General features: G+C 53.2%; 2 protein-coding genes across 10 annotated transcripts in view; both read left to right on the top strand.

The window, feature by feature from the left end:
• EXOC6 (exocyst complex component 6) overlaps nt 1-5,511 on the top strand; it is a 98,760-nt gene extending 93,249 nt beyond the window's left edge. For 4 of the 9 annotated variants that reach the window (XM_076338774.1, XM_076338771.1, XM_076338776.1 and 1 more), the window contains 3 exons: nt 3,334-3,446; nt 3,899-3,910; nt 4,378-5,511. In XM_076338774.1, the coding sequence (XP_076194889.1) occupies nt 3,334-3,446; nt 3,899-3,910; nt 4,378-4,510 (258 nt within the window). In that variant the 3' untranslated portion in view covers nt 4,511-5,511. The remainder of the gene's footprint in view (nt 1-3,333; nt 3,447-3,898; nt 3,911-4,377) is intronic. The other 5 variants (XM_076338775.1, XM_076338772.1, XM_076338777.1 and 2 more) reach the window with 2 other exon arrangements.
• An 857-nt stretch (nt 5,512-6,368) lies between these two features.
• On the top strand, nt 6,369-13,881 carry CYP26C1 (cytochrome P450 family 26 subfamily C member 1). The gene is made up of 6 exons (XM_076338092.1): nt 6,369-6,560; nt 6,649-6,873; nt 7,004-7,279; nt 8,972-9,127; nt 12,726-13,232; nt 13,519-13,881. The coding sequence occupies exons 1-6, from the start codon at nt 6,369-6,371 to the stop codon at nt 13,879-13,881; spliced, it is 1,719 nt and encodes a 572-aa protein (XP_076194207.1).
• Nucleotides 13,882-16,323: the final 2,442 nt, after the last annotated feature.

Raw genomic sequence — 16,323 nt, 5'->3', positions numbered from 1 at the left:
AGGAGTGAAGGTGAATTCAGGGCTGCGCTCGAAGGAAGCTTTGTATGGGTGGGTTGAAGTTAGTTCCCATACACGTGTGATGGTCCTGGGACCAGCAGCTCATTTATGCTAGACTGTCCTTGCTGCCGTTGGCTGCTCGCCAACCTGCTCCCCTTGCAAAGTGCCTGCATTGACTGAACATCCGCCAAGTGCCAAGTCAGATGCAGGTGATATGAATGGCCAGGACACGGATCCAAAGAGCTGCACACCAGGCAGCTCTTGCCCACCCACAGTGTACAGTACGTGCTGTCAAAGCCCATTATGTACAGCAATATGCCGCAGCACAGAACTGTGGCTGTGAGGGGGACAAAACGCACAATGCATAATTGTGCACAGCAGCAGTCCGGTCTCCAGCAGTGTCTGCAGCTCCGTCACGTTTACTCCAGCAGCAGGGCATGTTTGTCATGCATGTTTGTCATGTCACTGCAGCCCCTGAACACGTGCGCAGAAGGAGGGAAGGGAGCTATGATTGGGTAGCATGTGTCATTTGATTGCATGTCCCTGGTCCTTCATGTTACATGCCACATGTCATGACAGCTGCTTTAACTTAGGAGATTTATTAGCATGAGGCTGGTTGCGTGCAGCTCTTTGACCAAGTGTGTAGCAGGGAAGGGGCTCTGGGTATATACCCCTTGCCGATAGTGTCTCTCAGAGTGTTCACTCTTTAGAGCCAGAACTGTCTTGGAGAGCACAGAATATGCTTCATGTTCTCTTGGGATATTGTTTTACTGCATGTGTTGAAAAGCAACAGACTCCATGGTCTGTTTAGAGCCCTACATGCCTACCTGTGTTTGGTCAGGTGACAGATGAGGTGTAATCTTCCACCCCAGCCATCACTATCACTGAGATGCCCAGAGCCACGACACAATCAGGCGGTTGATTCAAGCACTGGAAGTATGGTATGAAAATCGCTCATGCGATATTGGCAGGAAAGTTTGTTTGAACTTGTCAGCACTGTAATTGTATCAGTCATCGATGGCTTTGGGCTGCACATTGCTAACAGGATACAGAGCTTCAGGGTTGTTTAGGATTTACCCAGAATCCTCAATTTCAGTGTTACAATAGGGATAAGAAATGAAATCTTTCACCTTTGATTTACTGAACACAACTGCTGCAGGAGCGTTGGCATGGTCCTTTCTTAAGGACCATCTCCCATGTGGAGCCCATGACAAGTGGGATTGTAATCAGCAGTAATTTATTAATACATTCTGTTTGCTTCTCTGTAAGAGAGAGGGAACATGAAGTCTCCAGATTATATAGTTTGGGTTCCTGTGGCTGTCAGCTTTATCCTCCCAACTTGTGTTGTGCACCTGCTTGCCCGGTCTTGCTGCTCTTTTGATCGTGCTTTTGAATATATCATACAGCCTCTATGAGGACTGGGCACTACTGACTGTTGTAACGCAAGTAATAAGAAATGATGAGTAACATGCAGCAGCAGCTGACACCGTGGGTTTCACAAATGCCACTAATTCCTGAGTTATCAGAGCCTTCCCAAGTCTGTTTGCTTAGTGACTAAAGGCATGTTCTCTCCAGCTCAGCAGGAGAATTGATGGTGCCCATCCTGAGAAAGTGCTTTGTGAGAAAGAACTATTTGCATTTGACCTTGAAGGCTATCATGGATATGTAGTCAGTAGAGAATGAAATAGCCTCCTTGCTTTTTATATACCTTTCACCCAAATGAGATAGTCATATGTAAAATCTAGATGACACTGAGGTTTGTAATGGTCCCTGGAGGACTTTGGAACAACAGAGCAGTAACTGTGTCAGAGGTCCATTATAAAGCCAGGAAATGTTACTATGTATTCATAAAAGCCTATACTACAAATATGGAAGGAGTAATTAATTAGAAAATAATTTATTTAAATTAGACACTTTGTTTGAAAATAACATAAGAAAGGGATTAGGAAGTAGAAAAATTTGGAGAGAAAAAGCATATAAATTTGAAGCTGTGAAGACCGGGTGTATGCTTTTATTTTGTAATTAAGTTGGTGTTATAATTTTGGGGATGAGCATTACTGGAGATCTGCGACGTTTTATCAGACTGAGAAGTCTGAGTAAGGCAAGGCTGTCAGAGGTGCAGCCCTGCCTTTAGCCGGCGCCTGCTGCAGCTCTGCCTGCGGGAGCAGGGGCCGCTGCTGTTGTGCCCCGGCTGTAACAGCTCTGCTCAGGGCTTAGCAGAAACAAAAGTTTAAAGTGAAAAGGGTTCTTTATTTAAATAGCAAAATGGTACGACGTGCAGTAGTCTGTTATGCTTCTTAAAGTGGGGTTTTTTTTACAGAAAATCCTGTTCCATCCCACCTTTCCAGGCCTTACTGACGTAGCAAGGCCTCCAGGCAAGCAGAGGCTCTAGGTTACAGTGAGGACCCAGCTCAGTGGAGCAGCCATGGGCACCACGAGCCAGGGCAAAGTGTTGCTAATGGTTCCCCATGTTTATTTTAACAGTAGGTTTGGCAAACAGTGGGCAGCCTGAGAACAAGCCCGTGTTAGCCCTCTGCAGCAGGATGAGGCCAGGCATCAGACACGGGGGGAAGCTGGGGCACCCTCCCATTGACGTCAATGGGAGTGGGCCCTGCCAGCCTGCAGTAGCTGTGGGAAAGGTTCCACCGAGCAGGACCGCCTGTGCCCTGGCCCTGGGCAGCCTGGGCAGGGTGCCCGGCAGTGCCCGGCCCACACCCGTGATGGCAGAGGGGGAATTAAGCTTTGAGGGCTACGAGGTTACTGGCTGCTGGAGGTTAGGCATCGCGTCTGCTTGTAAACGCAGGCTGTTTTGTTGAACAGCAGCTCTGAGATGGCGAGTCAAAGGCCTGATTCGAAACTGCGGCCAGACATAGGACTGTGGCGGGAGGCTTTTTGTTCCCCCATTTAAGTGTTCGGAGTTTGTTTGGGCCAGAATTGTGCCCAGGGCTTGGGGCCAAGTCACGGGGATCAGTCACCACGGAGAGTGCAGCAGGGGTTGTTTAATTCACTTAATTGAGACTACCTGAACCTCTGGTTTAAATTACCGTGAGCAGCAACAGACACGAATATCCCCTTCTGCCTCCTCACGGCAAAGCAAGCTCCTGAAACAGCAAAGCGTGAAGCCATTAGCATCCCCTCCTAGGGCCGAACCTGCACGGCCGCCTCCCAGCGCGCGGAGGGAGGTGAGAAGGCACTTAAAGAAAGAAACGGGCAGGTGAAGGGGCTCCCGGCTGGGCTCCCGGCGAGGGGCTGCGGCCGGGCCCGGGCCCGGGCCGGGCGGCCGCCTCCTCCCCGCAGAGCCGCTCCGCGCTCCCTCACCCGCCTCTCCCCCCCCAGCTCCTGGACCTCTTCATGGTGTGGGACTGGTCCACCTACCTGGCTGACTACGGGCAGGCCACCTCCAAATACCTGCGGGTCAATCCGAGCACGGCCCTCACGCTCCTGGAGAAGTAAGTGCGGGGGGCCGGGAGCTGCCGGCGCGGGGAGGCGAGCGGCGGCGGGACGAGGCCGGGCGCCGCAGCGCTCCGAGCCCGGCACCCACGGGGGCGGCTGCGGGACCGGGGCCGCCCTCCCGGGAGCTGCGGCGGCGAGAGCCCGGCGGCAGCGCGTCGCCGTCCCGGTGCCGAGAGCCGCGCAGAGCCGCGGGCGGTGCTGGAGCCCCGGTAGCAGCTTGCGGCTGCCCGCGTTGCCGCTTTCGGGAAGGGGAACGCGTGGGGTTTCGCCGTGGTAAAGCCGGTGCGAGCGTTTCGGCTGGCCCGGCGAGTGGGTTGGGGAGGGCGCGTTGCCGCCAGCCGAGTATCAACCTGCTTTTAAAGCTGCGTCAAAACGTACCGTGATTTAAAGGCGTTTTCTAACGGTGTTTTCTCTCCTCTCCTGCCTGCGATGAATATGTATTTTGCAGAGTTCACAGAGGGTACGTATCGCCTATATTGTTACAAAATGTTGTTGCTTCAGTTTACTTTATTTCCCAAATTTCAAATCCATTGATACGGGAGATCAGCAATAACGATATCGGGTAATTTGATGGTGAACGAAACACGCCCGTTCGCTGAGTCTGAACTTACCATGGAAGCAGATGATACTAACGGGTTTTCTGGTTTGCTTCTCCCCTCTAACGCGATCGGTAGGGCCAGTTTCCTGCCGAAGTGATATCTGCTTAATACTTACGGGCGATTTGTGAAGTAATATTTGTGAAAATGAGTTCTGCATTGCCGAAGTTTAATTTAAGAACACATAGATAACAGGTTTTGTAATCTTTCAGTTCTTATTAGCAGAAAGGTCAAAAGAGGAACAAAAGTAAACCTATTTAAATAGTCGGATTTTTCCTTTTCAAATTATGTTTCTAACGTGTCTGTGTCATTTGCTTTTTTATTTCTCCAGAATGAAAGACTCTAGCAAAAAGAACAACATTTTTGCTCAGTTCAGGAAGAATGACCGTGACAAGCAGAAGCTAATAGAGACTGTAGTAAAGCAACTTAGGAGTTTAGTGAACGGTATGTCCCAGCACACATAGGCCTCTTAAATCGACGGTATCTCATCGCGCCGAGAGGTATTTCTTAGCCACTATTTCTACTAAGCAAACAGTGATATCAGTTAGGACATTCGTTTGACCGAGTAAAGGAAAAATGCAGTAGATGGCTTGTACGCGGAGTCTTCAGCAAACAATTCTTTGTACGTATTTTTAATGGATCGAATACTATTTTGTATATTGTAAACAAATGGTGAAAAATGAGACTACAATAAAAACCAGCTCAATCGTATTGTACATGGAACAGCTGAACTGTAAATACGTTATTTAAATATCTGCAGACACGGTGTCCAAAATTTTGCTCCAGGTAGGAATTATTTGAGAAATGATCCCTTAGTTGCTGTTTTCTGGGTGAACCCTAATTTAATGTTTTCTAAGCATTGAGATACTTGCGTTTCAGATGCAACCTATCGTTTTCCTGCATTAAATGTATATTAGCCTTAAAGTGACTGGACATAATTTTGTATACCAGATTTTGTAGTCTGGAGGTATGAAAAAATCTTCTGATTTTTAATGCCTTTGAAAACTACCTGAGAACTAGACTTGATACTTATTTAGCATTAGGGCTTATAGGCTTTGTTCTCCAAAAGGGTTTAATCTTGAGGTTGTGAGTGTAAATAACCATTTTTCTTTATAATGTGATATTTTGTTTTGCTTTGGTTTTGTTCCTCAGGGTTACTATTTCTAACTGTACTTTTGTAAGATCCCGGGTTCTTTCCCCCAGGTTGCAGTAAGGAATAGATTTGCCACTGTTGGTTTCGTGCCGCATCTGTTTGTCAGTATGCGCTTTCTTTCCACCACCAGACCCATCCCAGCGATCAGCATTTCGTCCCACTGCCAGTCTCTTTGCACTGTCCCCTCCTGGCTATTTTAGACACAAAGAGAATGTTTAACAAATACAAACCAAATGGAACATGTAAAAATAATGTACATTTTCGCTGTATTTTTAAGTTATTGACGGTCTAAATACAGTAATATAAACCTCACCCGTATTCCCGTTTAATTTCACGTACTGGAACGCACCTCGGAGCTGGTTTCGTTGGGACCCGTACAGGTCCCGGCTCTTTGGTGATTTACCCCCGGGGCAGGCGGGCGGGGGTCCGGGCGGTCCCGACGGCGGGGTGCGGCCCGGGGGGCTGCGGGATCCCCCCGGCTGCCGCGGCAGTCCGGGGCGGCGGGGCCTGCGGAGCGGGGCTGGGGCGCTCCCCGGTCGGGGGAGCCCGGGAGGGGACTCGCTGCCTTCCCCGGACGGCGGGAAGGGCTGGCCCGAGGGGGCGCCTGGGGGCTCCCAGCGGGACGCGGGGCAGAGGGGGCGCCCCGCGCCGAGGGGCGGCCGTCCCGCCGCGGAGCCGGCCTGGCTGGGGTGCGGGGCGCCGTGGCCGGCAGTGCCGTGCCGACGGGGGGGCGCCCGGAGGGGCCGGGCACGGGGCGGGAGAGGGGCGCCGGGCCCCCAGCCCCGAGGAGGCGGGGGGGGCTGCCCCGGCGGCCCCCGCTCGCCCTGGCCGCCTCCCCGCGCCCCTCAGTCACTATCCCCGGTTCTCCCGCTCCAATCACCGCACTTGGCCGCGCTGATTAAATATGCAGAGGATACGTCATCTCCGAAGGTGGATCGGGCGTAAGTGGCCAATATCTATATAAATGTGGCCGAGGGGCGAACCGGCAGCAGGAGGCGAGCGGGGCCGGGCGGGCAGCAGCCGGCAGGGCCAGCCGCGGAGCGCCCGTCGCCGGCAGCGGAGTCGCCGGGCGCCCGGCCCCCCGCGTTTGACAGCCGCCGCGGCCGCCCCCCCGAGCCGTCCGCGCCGCCGCCCCGCGCCCGCCCCGTCTACCGCCGCCGGCGAGGAGGATGCCGGCGGGGCTCCCCTGGCCCGAAGCGGCGGCGCTGGCGCTGCTGGCCCTGGCGCTGCTGGTCACCCTGTGCCGGCACCTGTGGGCGCTGCGCTGGAGCCTCAGCCGGGACCGCGCCAGCGCGCTGCCCCTGCCCAAGGGCTCCATGGGCTGGCCCTTCTTCGGGGAGACCCTGCACTGGCTGCTCCAGGTAAGGTGCAGGGGGATGGGGGTGGGGATGGGGACGGGGTGCGAAGGGGCTGGCGGGAGCCCCGGGTTGACCTGCAGCTCGTCCCCAGGGCTCCCGCTTCCACAGCTCCCGGCGGGAGAGGTATGGAAACGTCTTCAAGACCCACCTCCTGGGCCGGCCGGTGGTACGGGTGACGGGTGCAGAGAACATCCGCAAGATCCTGCTGGGCGAGCACACGCTGGTCAGCACGCAGTGGCCCCAGAGCACCCAGATCATCCTGGGCTCCCACACCCTACTCGGCTCCATCGGTGACCTGCATCGCCAGCGCCGCAAGGTGAGCCTCACGGCTGCCGTGACGGAGCACGCAGCCCAGGCGGCACCTCCTGCCCAGGCTTGGGCCTCGGTGGCACGTGGGACCCCCCCGCTTTAACCACCTGCCTCTGTTCCCCCCCTTCTCCTCCTAGATCCTGGCCAGAGTGTTCAGCCGCGCCGCCCTGGAGAGCTACCTGCCGCGGATCCAGAAGGTTGTGAGCTGGGAGCTGCGGGGCTGGTGCATGGAGCCGGGCTCCATCGCAGTTTATTCCTCCGCTAAAACCTTAACTTTCCGCATTGCAGCTCGGATTCTGCTGGGGCTCCACCTGGAGGAAAAGCAGTTCAAGGACCTGGCCAAAACTTTTGAACAGCTGGTGGAGAACCTCTTCTCCCTGCCCCTCAACATACCCTTCAGCGGGCTGCGCAAGGTACTGCCGCCTGCCCCGCTCCCTCTGCCTGGGGGCAGAGGCCCAGGCCCCAGCAGCACAGAACCCCTGTCCCCAGGCCCGCCAAGGGACAGTTCTGATGGGCCAGGACATCTGCAGCACACTGTTCCAGGTCTGAGGGCCTGGTGTCTTGCCCACCCCAGCTGTCTCCCCTTCTCTCTGCACTTCTCACCTGTTCCTGGTTGGCTTCCAGCACCTCCAGGCACTGGCTCCAGCTCATTGTACAGCACAGGGCTCCTCTCCTCCCTCACCCCATATGTTGCCTCTCTTGGCTCTGGTTAGTCCATCATGTATGGTCCTGTCCCATCTCATCCCGCCTGGACTCATGTCAGCCCACAGCAGAGGGGTCTGTGGGCATGAGCACAAAGGCAGGTGGGCACAGCACACCTCAGGTTAGCACTCCCTGTGCACCTCAGGGCAGGCCGAAGACTTGAGACCTCTTATGGTCCTTGGTCCCTTGTCCCCCAGCAGCAGAGAGACAGCGAGGGGTCCTGGAGGGGAACATGGCAGAGGGACAGTCTCCTCTGCCTCTTTCAATCCGCAGTTTCTTCCCTGCTGCCCTGCCCCTCTCTGCCTGTCTCCCCACACTCCTGCTCTAGGTATCGGTCCTGTGTCCCACCCCTCCTCTCCCATTTCAGTCTGCGTTCCCTCCTCTGGCTTTGGGTTCTCCACCCTTACCACAGCTCAAGTCTCCTGCCCCTTTTAGCCAGGTCTTGCCCAACCTCTTCTTTCCACTGAGCTTTGCCCCACCAGCTCACCTTGCCCAGCCAGTCCCAGTTCTCCCCCAGCCTCCCTGCTGCTCTTCTCCACCAGTTCAAAGCTCTTGTTTTCTCTGTCCAGTTTCCCTTTGCAGGTTCTCACCAGTGTGAGCTTTCACCCCCCATTCTATTCCTCCATGCCCTCTCGGGTCAGCCACAGCCTGTCTGGCCCCAGACCAACCCCTTCAACTTGCATTTAGGTCCCCTTGCTCCCTGCCCTGTTTCCTTTGTCCAATCCTTCCCACCTCAAATCTCAGCCTTTGTATCTTCTTCCCAACATCTGGTCATGGCCATTTTGCATCCCAAATCTCTGATCCTTCTGGCTTTTGCAGGAGGCATCTTGATACAGAGCCACACACTCTGTGACTCCATCCATCCCACTTTGCAAAGAGATTGCTGATCACTTGACTTGCTGAGATCTTACCTAAATGTTTTGCTGCACAGGAGTGCAACGCAACTGGAGATGAGCTGGGTGTGATCAATGTGTCTTTATCTACTATACACTGATAAAGCCACTCATTTGTTTGTGTCTCAGATGTGCCTCGCTGCTTGGACTCAGTTTTGTTAAGTTACCTCTTCTTGTCCCTTTTGACAAGCTTCTTTTGGACCTGACACGACCATGGGTTTGTTCAGCGCAGATGCCTCTGGACTCGGTACTGTGGGTTTACTGCTGTCTTTTCCTCTCAGAGTGTTTCTTAGGACTTGTATTTGATTCACAACAGCAAGGCAACAGAATTTGCAGCAGTTCCCCCCGAACTGTTGCCTCTTGCAAGGCTCAGGGGCTGGGCAACAGATTAAACAGTCCTTGCTGTTACAGATCCTGGGATTAAGGATTGCCACACTTGGGGTCCCCCGGTCTCTCTGGAGAGGGGGGCAGTTCCTTAAGGCTCTCCTGAACTGTGTCTGCCTCCTGCAGGGAATCAAAGCACGGGACATGCTACATGAGTTTATGGAGAAGGCTATACAGGAAAAACTGCAGAGAAACAACCCAGAAGATCACAGTGATGCTCTGGATTTCATAATAAACAGTGCCAAGGAGCATGGCAAAGAATTCACCATGCAGGAGCTAAAGGTAAGGAGAACCCCCCCTTGCAGTGTCCCTTCCGACTCGGTGGCTGTTTGAGAGAACTGGGCTGAGGGGCAAGAGAAGGGTTGTGTGGGGATCCACCACCAGCCGCTGGCTCCTGCCCTCCTCTTACCAACTCTGAGGACGCCATCTCCAGCGCAAGCAAGAAAGCCTGGACTCGGCATGCTCATATGCTCTTGTAGGATTGTGTCTCTCTGCATTAGAAGAGAACTGGTATTTAAAGAGGGAATAAATGCCTCTTCTACCTTTCCTCTTCATGGCCACCAGGCTTCAGCCTGACCTAGGATGCTGGTAGGGTTATGTGGCAGTGCTAAGGCTCTGTACGTCAGTGTGCACTCTGTAACCTCCAAGACACTATCTTGGAAATATTTAGAGCTAGTCGGTGCTCCTCAAACATTCCCCAGCATCTGGCATAGCGCAGCGTGTAGGTCATGTCACCGTATTCCTCGGGGCTGTGAGCCCAGAAAACTCTGAGACGATATATCAAAATGGGTCCAAGGATGGAATGGTGGATTCCGGGTCATTCCCTATCACCTCGTCATTAATTAGATCATCTAGCTTGTGGATTGCTATGATGCAACATGATGCATCACTGTGACTTATGGATGAACCCGGTAGTCCTTACTGAGTCAAAACTACCAACTGAATGTGAAGAGTATTTTGCCAAAGATCTTGGGGGAAAAATTGTTATTAATACTGCATCATTCATAGCTCCAGGTCACTTGGTGTCAGTGAATGACAGATGACACTGCATTTATATAACAAGTTTTGAAGCAGTTTTGCATGGGTACAGTAGCTGAATATAGTTTAAAAGCATTTGAATATAGTTTAAAAGTATTGAACATGCATAGTTTTACCATTTATTTAGGTATTTAAGGAAAACTATCTAAAGACTAATGTTTTATAAATATTTTGTAAAAGTGTAATCTCTAAATCTAAAATATTTGAAAGACTTTACAGCAACTATTAGATACAATTAGAACCAGCATATATTCTTAAAGTAATTTTATTATAATTATTTATTATATTATTTATTCTAATAGAATGGTTTTTATTATAATTATTTTTTAAAAATAATTGCCAGATTCAAAATGTGATTGATTAAGATTGATTAATCTCTGTTAGTATTCACATGGATATTACACACGAATAATTACATGATCTCTCATCATGTCCCTGGCTCTGACCACAAATGGAATAAGGGGATATTAAATGTAACATGGAGTGACATGGCAGTGACCTCGGGCCAGCTGATTCAAATGATAGTATATTCATATGCTGTCCTGTACCTTTACAGTTAGAAAATTTCTACCTTGTCTGTATTTAACAAAATGACTTGCAAACCGAACTGCCTATGCTTGCAATTATGGCAATATTCTCCATTCTAATAAAACAGTAGTAGAGCTCTCATCCAGTGAAATGGTATAATTGGATAAAAAGTCCAAAGCTGTCTCAGAGTCGTGGATATATCTGACTTGGAGAGACACTCCAAACACTGGCACACACTAGTTATTAATTTGCTTTTTGTTCAAATGATTTTGAAGGACGGTTTTCCCGGAAATTTTCCTAAATACACTGTGATTTGCGCTGCTGGCATGAACTCAGCAGGACCCTTGAAATGTAAAGGTCATTAAAAAGATATCACTTTGTCAAAAGTACTGTTTTAAAACACTTAAAACCTTGGAAAGATTAAAAAAAACCCCATCCTACATAACAGTGCTGTCACTGGCTGGCTGGGTGGAACCGTAACGCCGCCAGTCCTGCCTCCCAGGGCGGAGAGTCCGGCTGTAGCACAGGGACAATACTGGTGAAGCTGTGGGAAGATGCTGCCTCCCAGTCACCAGTTGTGTTGGCCTTGTAAAAGCAGGGAGGGAAAGTCAGCAGCTTGGTGTCAACAACTTACGTAGCAGCACTGTCAGAGGTTGATGCAAGGAGTCATAAGGGCTGTTATTTCAAATCGCAGAGCCTGCCCTAAATTCCTTGCATGTTATTGAAATGTCTTGGGTTTTAATTGCAAGTGGTGGAACGGAGAGATTTCTTTTCATCTGGGTCTGCTACCTTTTGAATGTAAAAATTCCTGCTAACGCCTGCAGGAGGTGTGATAGGGGTCGACAGGGATCTGTTATTTCAGAGGTTTTATTTCAGCTGAAAGATGCCCTTGAGAGCTGCACTTTGGCAAAAGCCTCTAGTCCAGCCAATATATGGTGCTGGGGATGGTAGCAAAGAGTAATCCTTGTTACATCACCCTTGACCTTACCAGACTTGGCTCCAGGTACCTTCAGGCTTCAGGTGTCCTTCCCTGTGTTTTTGGCTTTACCTCTCCAGAGACCGGTTGTGTCAGAACAATTTACAATCCAGACACATAGCTGTGTGAAAGGAAACTGCTCTGTTTCCCTGGGGGGTTTTGCTCCGCTTTGCCCCTGGGCTGTAGCGATTAGTGCTCGGTAGTGCCCGCCAGGTCCCAGCCCCTCCCAGGGTGGCAGCTCCCTGTGCTCCTCCCTCAGGCTTCTCCCGTGGCTGTTGGGTCTGGCCTCTGGCCTCTGCGCTCCCAGCCCAGTGCTACAGAGCCGCTGGCACCTTCAGATGGTGCCGTAAGTTTGAGCATTATGTTTGCCGTCAGAGACGTGACATGCCATGACCCAGCTCTGGGCAACCCTTAACTTTCGGAAAACGATTTCCAAAAGTTGATCACAGGGTGCTGCAAACAGCCCGCAGCAACCTGGCACGTGCTGTGCCATATAGACCCTGCAGACAGTCCCAGAAAGACTGGGAGGCTGCATGGGGATCCATGAGCTGGGACAAGGCACATATTACGGATTTGACTGTGCTGTGGTCCGTCTGAGCTGGTTAACCTCCTAACTTGTTATGGACACTTCTGCTACAGAGCTATCAGGAACATTGCTGTGCTTCAGGCTGTAAAGCTTGAAAAGCGAGCAAGTCCTTTGCCTGGTGTGTGCATCCCTGCGGGAGAGCTCCCTGCTGGCTACAGCACCTCCCGGGCTGGCCTGCTATAGCAGGGACGTCTTTCTGCTTTCGACTCTGTTGGTTTGAGTCCCCTCCCAGATAAGCAAATGGTCGATTATAACTGGAGCTGGATCAAATGCAACCCGTTTTAGCTGCCAGCGCATCTAGGATTTATGCATAAATACACAGCCTCATAACCCCTGGCTGGGCAGAAAGATAAAAGCTGGGTGCAATGGAGAATTGGCAGATGAAGGTAAAAAGCGTGATGCTTGCAATGAACTTCACTCAGTATGCTAAAATGCATGTTAAAATGCTTCTTTAAAATTTGTAAATCTTGGGAGGAAAGCTCAGAAGAGCTGGATTGGAGGTCATATGTACTCATCTCAGCTGTGTTTCTGCATCAGTCACTTGGCAAGTGGATGTCCAATTCGTACAGAAGTGGAAGAACAAGGGTGTCTTGTTTTGGTCCCTGCCAATCCAGGGTGGGTGCAGATTTGTGGAGAGCGGGGGGGGGGCAGGGCCCTCTGCACAGGGACAAAATCTGCAAAAGGTGAGAACAGTCTGAATCACAACCAGTTTAAAATGGCATTCAAACTTGTCGCCTTCCTTCCTCTCCCAGGAGTCAGCGATTGAGCTCATATTTGCTGCTTTTTTCACCACGGCTAGTGCCAGCACCTCTCTGATCCTTCTGCTACTGAAGCACCCCTCAGTGATTGAAAAAATAAGGCAGGAGCTGATGTCCCACGAGCTGTACCAGCAGTGTGAGCGCTGCCCTGTGGGACCCTGCCCAGACACCCTGACTGCCCAGAGCAGGGACAGCGAGAAGCCACTTCTCCCCACCACGGCCAAAGATGCTCGCGAGGACCAGAGCCAGCCCCTGGGCCCAATGGAGAAAGGTTCCCCCCAGCCCCACACCCCGATGGAGCCCACCCTCCCCTGGAGCAGTCCCTGCGCTGGCCCCCAGCTCCAGGCGCCGTCAGGACAGAGCTGTTGCTGCCCCTCAGACATCAGCCTGGAGAAGCTGAGCCGCCTGCGCTACCTGGACTGTGTGATTAAGGAGGTGCTGCGGGTGCTGCCCCCTGTCTCTGGAGGCTACAGGACAGCACTGCAGACTTTCGAGCTGGATGTAAGTGCCTCGCACGCTAGCGGGCTGCTAGGGAGCTGCTGCCTGCCACTGCCTGCAAGCACCCTGTGTCCGGCACAGTGGTGGTGCTTGGCAGTGTAGCTCAGGGAAATGTGGCACCCAGCAACCTCCGTGGGTCCCAGCTGGGCTAGGGAGAAAAGGAGCTGCGGAGCAGATGGGCAATGTGGTGGGGCTGTCCCCAGGCACCCTCTGCTCACCCTCCACTAGCAGAGCTGGCTGCACAGGTATGTAATGCTCCTCTCCCCCCCTCTTCTTTCCCTGCCACCAGGGCTACCAGATCCCCAAAGGCTGGAGCGTCATGTACAGCATCCGTGACACGCATGAGACGGCCGCCATCTACCAGAGCCCCCCCAGCGGCTTCGACCCAGACCGCTTCGGTGCCGCCCGGACAGAGGCTGTGGGCCGCTTCCACTACATCCCCTTCGGTGGCGGGGCACGGAGCTGCATCGGCAAGGAGCTGGCGCAGGCCATCCTCAAGCTGCTGGCCATCGAGCTGGTCAGCACGGCTCGCTGGGAGCTGGCCACCCCCGGCTACCCTGCCATGCAGACCGTGCCCATTGTGCACCCCGTCGATGACGGGCTGCAGCTCTACTTTCACCCCTTGCAGCCCAGCCGCGGCAGCGAGGCCTGAGCCAGGGGTATGCTGCCCCCCTCAGCCCTGGCGTCAATGCCCCTCTGTGGCTGCTGGGGGCAGGCCTCTGCTGGCCCAGGCTGGGTATGGCACTGGGTCACTGTGGAGCAAAAACCCCAAAGGTTTTTTCATTTTTCCCCTCCTGGTGTGCAAACCGGTGGGAAGGGTCCTGCAGAGTCCCGCTCCTGAGCACTGGGGTGAGCCTCAGCCCCAGCCCGGGGGCAAAACCCACTGAATCTGCTGGCAGGGAGCATCCCCCATGGGGGCTCAGCCAGCCCCTGCTCCATGCAGGTCACCAGCCACCAGGGATGGGGAGCAAAACTCCGAGCCCCACAGCTAAGGCTCCCAGAGCTTTTCTGTCCCAGGGTTATCTCGTGTGGGTCTGTAATAGGAGAGGCAGGATGAACATCCTGCACACTGTAGCTTTTTAGATGTAAAAAGAGGGAAGATGGGGGGGCTCTGCAGGAAAACATGAGCTGGGGCTGCCTAATCCATGGCATCAGCTGTAGCTAGAATAATAGGGTGTAAAGTGGTTTTTATTGTAAATATTTAATCTCATTCCTGCACTTCCCATTAGAGCCGGCACAAAGAGGACACGTCTCATTCACCCAGTAGTAGTAGCTGTGTATGTTGTGCCTGAGCACCATGCTGCTGCTCAGGGTCTGCCATGAAGCCCCCCCCTCTAGGGTCCCAGTAGGATGCACCCCCCAGCCGCAGCCTGACCGAGGGATTGGACTGAAGGAGGGGAGGAGGCTTTGGGGAATAAATATTTGGAAAACGGACATTTCTGAATATGTCTGATTTGTGGTAGAAAGTCCCCTGTTCCTGATGATGCTGTCACATTTGGAAGGTGACACAGGCCCCATGGTGGCTGGCTGGCCAGACTGACCGTGTCACCTCCCGCAGCCTAGCTTTTCCAGGGAAAGTGCCAGGACAGCAGCTCTGTGGGTCCATCCAGGGGGTGGTACCTGGGGCTAAACCTTGGGTGCTGAGGGCACCTTTTTAGGTGGCTTTTGAGACGCCTGCCTCGCTGAGACACGGGGTACTTCTCTCCCATGTAAAATGAAGCGAGTCCTGTTGCTTGTGCACTGAGAACAGAGCTGGGCCCAGGTCCTTGCTCCACTGCAATGTGTTTATAAGCTCCTTTCAGCTTCACCTCTGCTCCCCACTGTCACGCGTCCTGCGTGGAAGCAGTGGGGGAAACCATCCACCTTGTCCCTCCAGTGCATCCTGGGCCGGGGGGCGTGGTGTGCTCTGTGTGAAGAACCAGCAGCAGCTTGACCTGCGAGGGCAGAAATGTGGCAAAAGGACAGAGTCTTTTTGGAAAGGCTCTGGGGAGCTCCCCCATCCCCTGAATCTCTGTCATCGTCCTACTTCAATGCCAGGCTACAAATGACCTCGCCCTGGCCAGTCCCCCTTGCATGTCTGTGCTGGGGCGCTGCAGCGGGGCATGCACTGCCGTTAGCTGTCAGAGGGCTGTGCAGCGAGCACAACGCTACCTGGGGCAGAAATGTGGCTCCCAAATGTGACAGGTCAAATCTGGAAGAGGTTGAACTGCAGGGCTGAGTTAAGTGCTGTTGGCAGGTCGACCCCGTAGTGAACCAGAGCCTCTGCCCCTCCTGACCTTGTCCTGAAAGGTGAATCTTTCTGGCTCTCAGAGGTGAAATCAGTAGGTGGTGGCTGCAAGTGGCAATGACTAACTTTGATTAGCAGGAGCTGCTGGCGTGGCTGTGACCCACGGGCAATGCAGGCTCCCACCGCGGGCAGGGCTGCGGGCAGGGCTGGGCCTGCAGCACCCAGCACCGGGTGCAGGAGGGCCGGGGCTCCTCCGGCGGCGCACTTAAAAATTACCCTGAACGCTAACGAGCACCGTAGCCACCCGCTGAAAAATGTAACATGAATCTAGCTAAAAAACCCCCCTTGAAACTGATTTTGTTTGCAGATAAACATGAGCGTTTACAAATGAAGTGTAATAGTTGTTACTTGTAATCAAAGTTTGTTCATATTAGGCTGTTAATTTCTTGACCCCCTTCCAAGATGTTTTTAATTATCCCTTTCACTCTTTACCATTTGATTCTTTTCGCCGATGGCTAAGGAATACACAGCTGGGGAGATAATAAAGCCTTCCTGTGGCAATTATCGGTGCTCAGGCCACCGTATCTCGTTATTTTGATAGACAGTGAACTTGGCGCGGTTGCCGGCCGGGTTCACGCAGATGTCACGGTCCGTGTTGTAGGTCACAAACAGGTCAGCGCCCGGCAAGGGGAGAGCGCCGGGTCAGGGCGCGGCCGCCGCTCCCGGCCACCGCCGGCCGGGCCCCGCGGAGCCACGCCGTACCCCGAGGGGCTGCGCGCCTCCGGGGACGAGGAAGTACCCCCCCGGTGGGGGGGAGTCCCTCTTGGGCAGGGGGCTGCGGAGGCGTGCAGCCCCGCTCCCGCAAGG

This window comes from Aptenodytes patagonicus, chromosome 5, assembly GCF_965638725.1.
Source record: "Aptenodytes patagonicus chromosome 5, bAptPat1.pri.cur, whole genome shotgun sequence".
Classification (NCBI taxonomy): Eukaryota; Metazoa; Chordata; class Aves; order Sphenisciformes; family Spheniscidae; genus Aptenodytes; species Aptenodytes patagonicus.
The sequence above is the reverse complement of the archived record's forward strand: the minus strand, read 5'-3'. Positions and strand labels throughout refer to the sequence as shown.